General features: G+C 47.2%; 1 protein-coding gene across 4 annotated transcripts in view; it reads right to left on the minus strand.

The window, feature by feature from the left end:
* Window positions 1-1,932, minus strand: part of DENND5A (DENN domain containing 5A) — an 80,508-nt gene extending 78,576 nt beyond the window's left edge. For 2 of the 4 annotated variants that reach the window (XM_081155678.1, XM_081155680.1), the window contains exon 1: window positions 1,752-1,930. In XM_081155678.1, coding sequence (XP_081011804.1) covers window positions 1,752-1,863 — 112 coding nt within the window. In that variant the 5' untranslated portion in view covers window positions 1,864-1,930. Of the gene's footprint in view, window positions 1-1,751 lie in introns of all 4 variants that reach the window. The other 2 variants (XR_014000087.1, XM_081155679.1) reach the window with 2 other exon arrangements.
* Window positions 1,933-12,902: the final 10,970 nt, after the last annotated feature.

Consider the following 12,902-nt stretch of genomic DNA (forward strand, 5'->3'; position numbering starts at 1 on the left):
TGTTCAACCCCAAAAACCCATGCTCTCATTAACAAAGCACTTGCCAGCTTCATTCCCAAGCTTTACGAACTGCAACCCATTCTCTTTCATTTCTAAAATCAAATGTCTATATAATTTATTATTTTTTTCTTTTTCATATGTGTATATAATTTAATGGACACTCAAAAGCACACCATAAAAATAACACTGATTTATTCCACCACCTTAAAGTTTCTTTTACCTTGGAGAACTATGTTATTTTTAGTCTTTCTCAACATGTTAGTGTTTTCTAAAGATCCAGCCAGGCAATGAGATCCAGTTTAGTGTCACAAGAGGATCACTGGACCAAAAGTCAGGCAATTAACTAACAGGACATTGGCCCTACTGTCCTTCCTAAACTTTATTTTCCTTTGAAGTCCCCTCCAACTCCAATACCGTGAAACAAATTCCAACAACTGCATCACAAAGTCACAAATCTAATAAATATGGAACAGATGAAAAATTAACATCTGTATTATGAGTTTTGAAGACAAAAAAATAAACTTGAAATGATAAAGCTACCCCAACAAACGGCCTAGTATTAACTGTACTACGGCTTCATGATTTTTTTCTCCACTTGCTATTAATTTCAAAAAACTATATCTGTTCTGACCTTTTAAAGGTCATCAATTTATCTCATTTTTTAAAAAGTCCATTTCTGTCATTTGAAGTATGCACCTAATTTTTTTTTTTCATAACACGAATTTTTCTGGTGACAAAAACAAAGGGACCTGTGTATCTTCTCTGAAGCCAAGTAAAATTAGTCAACAAGATAATCACTTTCAGGAGAGAAACTCAACAATGAATACATCGTGACAGAAGACTAGAAAGACTATCGCTCATCAAATCAGGATAACACAACAAAATGCCATCAGCATGAAACCTGCAAACCGGACACCACACAAAAACTTTTTCAAAACTGTCGTCATTCAAAGGCTCCAATGACGGGTGCAGCGGAATTCATGGGGATTTTACAATTCTGACATCCTTCTGCAAACCTGATCCGGGCCGGTCTTCACGTCCCCACCACTTCCCCTTTGAAAGGTGATTTCAAAAGCATCACTATGCAACCCAGGTTTTCCAACTAGGTTGCCGCCCTTTTAATTCAGATGACGCTGGCCTCACAAAGGACAGAAATTACTTTTCATAAAAAATGCATGGCCCCGGGGTACGGGCCCTTTCTAGAACTAAGGGAGCTCTCACTCTTCTTGGTGTGGCCCAAGTATACTTCATTACATCCGATCAACCCAGAGGACCCGGCCCAAGGCTGGCAGGGCAGATCTGAGGAACCGATCACAGGCTTCTTGGAAAGTGGCCAGATAAACTCACCAAGTGCTTGTTTTGCTTTTTTTTAAGTCTGAGAGGAACTTTCTCACTGGGACGTGGGGTGCCTTCTTGCCTCCCTAACGGGTGTTGGGGCTTCCATTTATCTTACACGAAGTCACTCCACCTTCACCAGAGGAGCACACACACCCTGCCCCCTGCCCGGCCGGGGCGACGCGCCCGGGGCAGAGGAGCACAGAGGCCGCCGGGACCCCTCGAGGTTCCGCGCCCCTCATCCCGCTTCCCCTCCTCCAGCCGACCCTCCCCCGGCGCCCGCCCTGGGTCCTTCCGTCCGATCTTCGCTCGGCTCCTGGGACAAAGCAGGCGTGAGGGGAGGTTTCCTCGGGGGCTGGGGGAGAGGGTCCCCGGCGCGGCGGGCGCGGGGACGCGGCCCTGGGCTCCGCACTCACCCGACAGCTCGTCCGGCTCCAGCCCGGTCTCGGTGTCCAGCCCGCAGATGACAAAGTAGTCGGCGAAGCGACTGGGCGCCGAGCCCCCTCCGCCGCCGCCGCCGCCGCTCATGGCGCCGGGGCCGGGCCGGGCCGTGCGGAGCGCGGAGCCCCAGCACCCAAGCGCCCGCCCGTCCTCAGGCCGCCCCTCCCGCCGCCGCCGCCGCTACCGCGGCTCCGGCCGCCGCCCCCGGCCCTGGCCCGGTCCCCGCGGCCGCTGCGGCTGCCGTGACGGGGCAGGGGGGCACCGGGCCGCCCCGCGCCGCATCCTGAACGCCTTCCCCTCCGCGCCTCCGCCGCCGCCGCCGACCGAGAGCGCCGCGGCCCGAGCGAGCCCCGAGGCAGGCAGAGCTCGGCGGAGAGCGCCGGAGCCTCCCGGCGGACCCCTCCCGCGGCGCCTGCGCACGCGCGCTCGGGAGGGCGGGCGCCCGGCGGAGAGGATGACGTGATGCTCCGCGGACCCCGCGGGCCGCAGCGTCCCCCGCGGTCGCCGCAGCGCGGCCCGCCGCTGCCCTGCGCCCGCAGCCTCCACTCCCGCGAGGCTGTAACTCCTGAGAGGGCTGGAAGGTGCGGGCGGAGGGGGCGCAGAGCGGGGCTCCAAGCCCAGGCTCCGCCCCCGCCCCCGCCCTGACTCGGGTTGGGAGGGCTGCTGAACCCTGGCCCGGCCCCGGGACCGGGGGCCGGGCTGCGCCCCTCTAATCCCGCCCCAGGCCGGCCGCCGGCCCCGAGACCCCGGGGAGCGCCCCCCTGAGCCGGCTCCCCGCGGGCCATGCCCGGCCCCTTCCCCGGTGCAGCTGAGGGTGGCCCCTCTGCTGGCAGAGGCAGACCAGCCCGTGCTACAGATGGGGAAGCTGAGGCCCAGAAAGAAGCAAGAACTTATAGGCTGCAGAGAGTCTGAGACAAAGCCTTGACTGGAAGCCTGCGCTCGGGTCAGCTTCCCGCGCAGCCCCACCCCGGCCAGGCCTTTCCCACGCACCCCGCTGTCGCCTTTGCTCTCCCTGAGCCCCCAGAGGGCCCTGCCCCTGGGGCGCTCCCCTTCTGCTTCTGAGATTTCTCAGACCCATCACCCCTAAGCCGGCCCTCCTGAGGGAGGGGAGAGTGGGGGTGGCCCGTCCTGACTTGGTTTCCCGCAGAAGGTAGGCAGGACGGGAAACCAGAGGCCAGGAAGGTAGTATTGTACAGGGGCTGCTAGCATGGGCTCCAGAAACAGCGCTCATGTTTGAATCCTGACGTCGTCATTTACTGTTTAACCTTGAGCAGTCTCTTTAACTTTCAGCAGTCATGGTTTTTGTGAAGATTACATAAGATAAATGCGCACAAAGGTAGAGTGGTCAGAATAGTCCCTGGGACGCAAAAGACACTCCATCTGTGTTATAAATTATTATTATTCCAGCAAGAAGTATGCTCAAGACTTGCTCTGGCAGGCGGCTACTAAGGGCCCTAGAAGGCAGCTAGCTTCCCCAAGGGCTGGCCCTGGGCTCTCTCCTGGGGACTTATCTCCAGCATTCTCTCCCTTAGGGAGGATGGCCCGCAGGTCACAGCCCACGTCACTTGGAACCATAGCACCTGCCCCTCCCTGTGTGTAACCCGCCCGAACTTGCGGAAGAAAAGTGGGAAGGAGAAGGTAGCTTCACAGAGCCCACTGTCATGAGCAAGGGAGCATTCCCCCAAAGGAGTCACTCACACTCCTTTTTTTGTCTTTCCACAGTGCCAGGTTTATTAGGGGAGACCTCCCCAATAAGCCAATAGAGTCACATGCAGCTTACACACAGAGTGGGGAGCCTCTGAGATATAAGTGAGCAGAGCCGGTGTCCAACGCGAAGCCCCAGTCACTGGTGGCTTCCACAGTTGGAGAGACGACCTTTGGTCTCAAGTCAGGCAGCTACAGTAGCGGCAAGAGTCCAGTCGAGTGGAAGTCCAGCAGGGCTCGGAGCGTGACTCATGGTGCAGCCAAGTTCAAGCATTAGGTGGTCAGGCCTCTGAGTTCTTAAAGCCCACCAGAGGTGAGGGTCCCACTTATATCAGTGTTCAGGTGGAGTCCTTATCCAAGTGTCCGGACTTGTGGTTTTGGGTGTCCTGAGCCCCTCCCGTTACACCCCATTACCTCGGTCTTGACATAGCTCTTGACATAATTGTCATGCTGACAGTGACTCCATATTGGATTGTCAAAGGTGTCCAACGAAGCCTGCTCTGCTCCGGCTGTATACACTCATTTAGGATGATGTCCCACCCTATCTCGTATCCTGAGGACACTGAGACAGTAGAGGGGGCTCAGAGAGCTAAATAGTTACATAGCAGGAAAGAGGGGCATCTCTCCAGATTGGGAAGTGTTCAGGGAAGGTTTACAGAGGGAGGTATAATCTGACTTGGGTTCCAAAGGATCAAAAGGAATTTCTCAGGTGAAAGGGGGAGGAAAAGAAGATGTTTCAGTAAGCATGCACGACAACCAGGAGTCACAGATTAAAATACTACATTCAGGCAACATCAAATAATTCATTTCAGTGGGAGATGAAGAAGTAAAAGGGGATGAAAGCAGGGAAAGAGGAGAGAGAGCAGGAAAGGCTTCAAATGACAGGCTAAAGAATTTGTCCTATAAAGTGTGCAAGTCAGGGGGTGGTAAATTAAAGGAATTTAAGCTGAGGAGTGGCAAAATCTGACCCACATCTTCGAATGATCTCAGAAGAGACTTAGAAAAGGCTTAATGTCCTCAGTTTGAAAGTCCAGAGACTTTATCCAGTGTGTCTAGGGTGATCAGGTGCTGGGAGACTTCTCAACTCAACTCACAAAACACACATTAGGAACAAAAGTCTGTCTGTATTAATTTGCCCTGGAAAATGTAACTGCTCAGAGGCCCAGAATACTCAACTGTAAAGTGATCTCCTTTCCCAGTAGGAAATATGTTTGGCAGACTGATTGCTTCTTCCAGAGTGGGAGGGTAGTGAGGTGGGGAACAAAGCTGGATACTCTTAAGATTTAGTGTTTAAATCCCCGCTCCCACTCTTACTAGCTGTGTGAGCTGAGGCACATCAGTTAACCTCTCTGGAATGATAATTCCTACCCTTCCTGAGATTGCTTTGAAGATTCATAAGTTAATTTAGAATTTATTTTAAAAGAAGTTTTAAATATTTGGGACATAATGTACTCTTAATAAGTGGTACCCTGGGACACCCATTTCAGCATGAAGGACATGAGAGCAAGTGGACATCTGAAGGAAAATAATTCCAGGAGAGGGTGTGAGGAAGAAAATGTGCCTGGAGTGTTCAAGGAGCAATAAGAAAGCTACGGTGGATGTAATGTACAGCTGATTCCAAGCTAATATCAGATTAATTGTCCTCCATCTGTTGATCTCCCTGAAGGCCAAGATCATGCCCTATCTCTTCTAAGGGTCCTTCACTGGAGACTTCTAAAAGCCTTCTCCATCTCATCACTCAGGGCCTTCATACCGGTGAGTTTCCTTCCCATGGAGCAATTCATTTTAAAATGTCTTATTTATCCTTCCAGAGATAGACTATACTTATTCCAGCAGAGGCACTTCCTTGAGCCTGGGTTCAACTTGACTCCACCCAGGCAGAACCTGCCCACTCCCCAGCTCACACTACAGCATTCAAGGAAGATCGGCTCATGAACCCCACAGGTGCTCAAACCCTTCCTCTCCAGTGCTCAAGGAAGAGTTTGCCATGTGCAAACTGAAATGAATCCCACTGATCATGCAGAAAAACATAAGCTTCATAATACAGACTTTTTCTTTTTTTAAAATATGTTTTTATTGCCCTAGTAGGTTTTGCCCTCAGACTGAAGGGTTCTAGGTTCGATTCCAGCCAAGGGAACGTACCTCGGTTGCAGGCTTGATCCCCGCCCTGGTCCTGGTGTGTGCAGGAGGCAAAAAATTGATGTGTCTCTCTCACATGGATGTTTCTCTCTCTCTCTCTCTCTCTCTCTCTCTCTCTCTCTGAAAAGCAATGGAAAAAACATCCTCGGCTGAGGATTTAAAAATAATAATGATAATAATAATATGCTTTTATTGATTTCAGGGAGAGAGAGAGAGAGATAAAACATCAGTGATGAGAATCATTGATCGGCTGCCTCCTGCACACCCCCTAGTGGGGATTGAATCCCCAACCTGGGCATGTGCCCAACCGGAAATTGAACCCTCAACCACTGAGCCATGCCCGGCTAAACAGCACAGGCTTTCTTAAAACTAGGAACACAAATACAGCTAGGTATAGAGTGACACACCCGCAGCCACCTCTGGCAGCCAGCTCTCTCTGCACAGTAATCCATCTCTACAACAGGAGTCACACATGCTTTGCTTTCCCTTGTCCTACTGTCCCACTGGCCCCCAACACCTTGCTCATAAACAGCATCCAGCTCTTCTTGTCTCTTCAATGACATGAGCTCCCTAAATCAGTTAAAAACAAGACAGCACCCTTCGGCCACCATTATCCATAGCAACAAAGAAGCCCCAAGAAGAGTCAGCATTAAGCAGCATCGGAAGGCCTGTAGCATGGGGAAGTATGAAGTTGAGCAACAGGAGGAACAAATTGCAGATAATGTCCACAAGCGGTGCAACTTTCCCCAAAACAGTTCATAAGCTCATGCATGTGTATATCTGTGTGCATGTCTGTTGGAGCTTCTTTATATGTGAGTGAGCATTTGTGTATGCATGTGCTTATATATATTAGATGTATGTTTGTGTATCTGCATGTGTAATTGCATGTGTGTTGTGCGTGTGCGCGCGTGTGTGTGTGTGTGTGTGTGTGTGTGTCCGAGGAGGTTGAGAGGGGCAGGATGGCTAGACCAAATAAGCAGAGGGGTACCTCGGGCTCTTGACAAACCCAGGTGTGACTCACTGGTGGTCCCTCCCCTCTGTTCCCTCTTCCCTTCTACCCGCCTAGGTTGAAAGCCTTATGAGAGTCTGGGTGAATGGCCTTGTATATGCTGTGTCCGGCCTTCTCCCTTAGAATGTGAACACAGTGGGTTCACTATTCCCATCAACTTGAGGGCCAAGAGCTTCCTGGGAAAGGCCAGATGGTCTAGTAAGGGGGAGTCAAAGGCCTTGGACCAGATCCCAAAAGGAAGATATATTTAACTGTGGCTGAGCTCTCAAAGACTTTTGGGGGGGGGTGATGGAATTGTTATATATCTTTGTTGTGGTGATGGTTACACAATTGTTTGTTTGTCAAAATTCACAAAATCATACCTAAAAAAGAGTGAATTTTACTTTATGTAAATGGTACCTTAATTTTTTAAAATGGGGGGGAAATATATACAATGAATATTTCAGTATTTTTTCCAGCTGACTATAAACAAAAACATGCAGTTATACTACCAATATTCTAAGTTATATCAATCTGCCTTTAGTATGACAGATAGAAAAAACATACAAGAATTATTACATAGAGAAAAATTAGTATTTAATCATTGAGATGAATTTGAAAGAATTAAAGCAACACAGGACTTTTAACACATTAACAATTAACTGTAATAAAAATAAACTGAATTTCTAAAGTTGAAAGCATTATGTCCTAGATTGTATTTGGGGAACACTTTGTCTTTCATACACATGAAAATGCTCTGCTTTTAAGAGTCAAATTTAATGTACTCTGTGACAAAAAAGATGTTACTGGGTCACTAGTAAGTGTAGAGGTTACAAAATAATTATTAATAATTGTTATTAAATACAATATATTCACAATATCCAATCATCTTTTGGAAAATGTTAATGAAATGGTTTAGGTTTTTCTATGAGTCTGAATAAAGGTTCTTGACATTTCAGGTAGAAGGGGGGGGGGGAGAAATAAGTAGATGCCTACTCATGGGGATGGAGAAGGAGCCCAACTTAGGAATCAGGAAACCTGAGTTAGAATCCTAGCTCTGCAATTTGCTCAGGTGATGTGACATCAGGCACGTCCCTCACTTTCCCATCTTTGGTTTATGGTAACCACGTCTACTAAAAAGATCCTGGCCACAAGCAAGTTTCCAATAGTGACATCTTTGAGAGTTCTTTTATTGTTTTTCATCCCCAGGGACCCTATAATTAGAAAGAAACCTCTGAAACAAACTTCATTTATAGTCTGTTTTCCTACTTTATTTATTTATTTTTTTAGAGAGAAAGAGAAAGAAACATTGATTTGTTGTTCCACTTATTTATGTTCCATTTATTTATTCATTGGTTACTTCTTGTCATGTGTCCTGACTGGGGATAGAACCTGCAACCTTGGCATATATCAGGAGGGGCAACGCTCTAACCAACTGAGCTACCCAGCCGGGACCAGTTTTCCCATTTTTTAATTAATGAAAGATATATTAATCTGATGTTCAGACCTTTTAATTAGCACAAGATATGTGGACTGCAAAGAGTTAATGTAACTCCAGCCAAAGCAAAAAAAACAAAAATTTTTTTTTAGTCTGCAAAGGCTTCTCCTGGGTAAATATCAGGCCCATCCACTAGGCTTTGTCAAATGTCGGAATTGGCCATAAGCCCCCATGACAATCTTCATGGGCTGCCAGGGCCAAGACAACATAAAGCCAAGAACTACTGGTTTTGATTCTCAACTAAAAGCCTCTGAGGCTAGAATTCAGAGGTGTGGCTGGGTCACCCCTTGGCCTGCCACCTCAGCTCCTGTCTGCTACCCACTAACTTTGCTAAGCTCAGGTTGTGAGTTATCATTTGTGCCTCTGGCCCCCAGGGGACCCTGAGGGTAACAGCCAGGGCTGCCACTCACATTTACACAAATTGAGCACTGTCCAAGACACATCGTTTATTGTAGTCACTATTAATTTACATAGTTATTATGATAGTTTTCCAACAGATGGCAGTAAAGTATCTTAAGAAAGGGGCACCTTGTTCTAGTTCACCCAAAATCACAATATGAGCTAACCAATGAGCTGTGTTTTCTCTGCATTGCCCAACAGGATGCTGGTAAACACCAGGACACAGGAAGTGTAACTGGACCTCACAGAATTAGGAAGTTGACACCAGTTGTTCTCTCTCTCACGCACACGTACACGCACACAGCCTCTTCCTGCCCCTCTGCTTCCTTCCTCTCCCTCACCTTCCATCCTCACTCATCTGTATCTGATCACAAGTGTTCTATCCTGGATATAGTAGCTGACTGTCAACTCCATTTCCACCTCCTCCTATTATGCTCAGGGCCAGTTTCATGGGTGTCCTTGCTAGGCACAGGGCTCTATATTTGGAAGGGCCACACACTTGGTCTAGTGCTTTGTTGTTGCCATCTTAAAATTCTTAATAATTTTATCTTTGAACTTGTGTTTTGTAAGTGAAATCTGGTGGAGCAAAGGAGCATGCACGCAAGCAGATGCTGTATGAGCAAAAAGCACATCGGCTGTTTTTTGCAGCCTCGTTCCCACAGGGTGTTTGCAGTACTCCAGGAGCAGAGAATTCCTGTGGACCCGTGATGCCTCGGAGTCAGAACAAGGCAAAAATGTTATGTCTACAACTGCATAAGCAGGGTTGCTGACTATCTTAACAGGGTATGCTTTCCATTCACACCAGAACTTGCTTCCCACGCAGAAAGAAGGCAACGGTATTCTAAGAAATGCAGATAACCAAGGAATCCTATCTCATTCTTATTTATGTGACTTCTTTGAAGTAATTAATCACTTGCTAAAAATGATAACATAAAGGGAAAGGTAACACAGTTTCTTTTCCTTTCAGTCCTTCCTTACTCGCCTGTTAAGTCAAAGGTAGAGAATGTTGGTAGAATGTGTGCATATCAAGAAGTGAAATAAAAACAGCTGAGTTACTTTTTTGCAGTATTTCCACTCTTCGTGTAAGAATGAAGTACATACGCATGTTTGAGGTTCAAAGTAGAAATGTATAACTTCAGTGATTCTGTTATAGGCAGTTAGACAGACGTTAGCCAGAGCAAGGATGATGGGCCAGATACAAATCACCAGGGCAGAAAGCCCTGGGCGCTGAGTAAGGGGCAAAACTGGGAAAATAAGAACCTCACCCCACCTTCCCTCCCCTAGCATATCTCTGGTCATGCAGTTTAGACCCCCTGACCTTTTCTTTTCTTTTCTTTTTCAAAAATATATCTTTATTGATTTCAGAGAAAGGAAAGGAGAGGGAGAGAGAGAGACAGAAACATCAATGATGAGAGAGTCATTGATCGAGCAACCCGGGCATGTGCCCTGACTGGGAATCAAACCCCGATCGCCTGGATCCCAGGTCGACGTTCAACCGCTGAGCCGTGCCCCGTCGGGCCTGACCTTTTTTCTTTTCTTTTTTTTAATATATCTTTTATTGATTTCAGAGAGAGGAAGGGAGAGGGGGAGAGAGAGAGAGAGAAATATCAGTGATGAGAGAGTCATTGATCGGCTGCAGCCCGCAACCCGGGCATGTACCCTGACTGGGAATCGAACCCTGATCGCCTGGATCCTAGGTCGATGCTCAACCGCTGAGCCATGCCCGGCTGGGCCTGACCTTTGGTTTCTAAGGATAACATCTAGGCCTCAGTTGTATTTCAGCTCCAGGCCCAGAAAAGCAGCAAAACCAGACAAGTGACGTCATAGCTGCTTCAGGACCAGCTGCATTGACTGACCCCCTGCCCTGGTGCTGACCAATCAGTGGAGACCACGACCCTGAAAGAGGACACCTGGAAAGCTGGTAAATATTTTTTGAGACCCTCCCCTAAGCCCTCCCCTAAGATTCCCACCTGCAAGAGAGATAAATACCTTCAACACAAAGGACTCTGCCCACACTGTCCCCTAGGGGACCACACCTCACCCATTCCTTTCCCCTCTTGTTCCCTCTAAGGGGCCCCAGAAGACTTGCAACCAGGGGAACAATGGGCAGCAGCAGCTTGTCTTGGGTTAACCCCCTAAACCTGTCTCCAAGGCCCCTTTCCACTGACTTCGCAGTGAGCCAAAGCAGCCCAGCCTGGACTCTACTGTTGCTTCTTCTATGCTAAGTTCTTCGTTTCACTGTCCTGAGTGTGTTTTTGCTGCGGCTAATAAACTTGTGCTTGCTTTGCTGCATTCTTTTAAATGTTTTTCTTGATTTCAGAGAGAGGAAGGGAGAGGGAGAGAGAGAGAAACATGAATGATGAGAGTCATTGATCAGCTGCCTCCTGCACACCCCCTGCTGGGGTTTGAGCCCGAAACCCAGGCATGCGCCCTCACTGGGAATCAAACTGCAATCTCCTGGTTAATGGGTTGATGCTCAACCACTGAGCCACGCCTGCTGGGCTGCACTGTCTCTTGATTGAAATATTTCCTTCAAGAACTGAGGTCTCATCGTCTTGCTGGTAACAGTATAAATGCTCTTATAAATGCATTTAGAATAGGCACTGCACAATATAAATGTAAAATGCAAGCTAATAATTTACATTTTTAATTCTTTTATCTTAGAACAATGTTAAATAGAAAATAAAAACACCATGGCAAGTCAAGAAGACCCTGAAAGGAAAAATCTTTATATTTTCATTCCTTTAATGGCACTTTTTTTTCCTGCTTTTTGAACAAAGGGCTTGTTGTATTTTTATTTTGCAAATTATGCAACTGGCCCTGATTATTCTTTTCTTTATTGCAGAGGCTGGAAAGCTACAAACTCTAAAAACTAGAGCTCTGCATGCTAAATAGGCCCCACAAATTAGATGCACTTACAAGAAATTTGAATGGAAAGGGAGAAACAGGCCATTTTCCTGCATATTTTGTCATTGTTCCTTGGGCAGGTGGGGTTGTAGAGACCTACAGTGGTCCATCTCCAGCCTTGCGGATGATGTGACAGAGTTGCAGTGGCAAAAGCAGCAGGCTCTCTTCCAGGATCCAAGCAGCAGCAAGGGCTTCTGCAGAGGATCAGATCCTATCTTGAGCTCTGAATCACAGCTGTAGCGGTGAGTTCTTGAACACAATTACTGCAGGTTCTTAATTTTTCTAGGAGTCATTCTTGGATCTTCAGTCTAAAGCCTGCTCCTCCAAACTTTCCAGTGATTTTGTAAAATCTAAAATTCCATATGTGAAGTCCTTTTTTCTGTTTAAAATATCTAGAATACGGTTGCTTGCAATCAACTCCAAAATGTCACACATTCTAATAGAATGTACCTCTACCATAATATCCTTAATAATGATGAAACTAAGCTAAAAGATCTGGTCAATTAAAAAAACATAACACATAATTTGTAAGTATATATTCATTAACACACACACACTTTCTTTTTTTTTAATAAGAGAAAGTTTATTTAGAAAGTTAATAGGCAAAAGAAGGGCCCTTGAAGAAATGGGCGCAGGGAACAAGTTACATAGGCAAAATTAGGGTCCTTGAGGTTTAGGAGAGAGAAAGGTAAAGGTAACACACCTGGGGGGAAGAAGAGAGGGGGGAAGGGAAAGGGGGAGAGGAAAGGCCCCAGTGTGCTCCCAGGAGGGAGAGCATGTTAAACCCTTTCTTTACTTGAAACAAGCCTGGAGTAGTTTCTTTGACTACAGTGATCCATGTCATGACTGTCCAACTGATTCCAGACTTCATATTCAGAGCTTTTTCAACAGCACTTCTCTTTTTTCAAAGTAGGAAGTTGAAAACTTTGGGCTCTAATCTGCTCAGATCCACCCTTTTACCGCTAAATACAGAAGCTAGGCCCAACTTCCCCTCCCTGAAGTTTCACACCTCTGAGCACCCCTCATCCCTCTGACTGCACCATGCTCTCACTGCCTCCCACCTCCTGGGGACTTCTAGTTTCTTTACCCCTCCTTTCTTCAAACAATACCTGTTCTCAGCCTTCCCTCGCATCAGCAAAGGTCTTGTCCTCAGAGATCTAATGGTTAGGTAAGAGAGGTAGAAGAGTAAATAAATCTAACACTATCAAGAACGTTTTATTCCTTCAGCAGCTCTGCAAAAATTCCTCATGGAGGAGGCCACCTTGTGGTGTCACCTGAGATTCCAAAGGTTATCTTTTAAAGATGGTAGATCCTATTAACTGGTATCACATTTGTTGGGTCCAGCAACCCTGCTAATGTCTCATTTAAGTTCTTTAATCTTCACCCGAAGATATTTTTTCCAGGAATGGGAGGGGGAGAGTGAGGGGCAGTGTGTGTGTGTGTGGGGGGGACACACAGACGGACACGTCCATTTGAGCTGCAGCAGGTTTG

The sequence above is a fragment of the Miniopterus schreibersii genome, assembly GCF_964146895.1.
Source record: "Miniopterus schreibersii genome assembly, chromosome: 12".
NCBI lineage: Eukaryota > Metazoa > Chordata > Mammalia > Chiroptera > Miniopteridae > Miniopterus > Miniopterus schreibersii.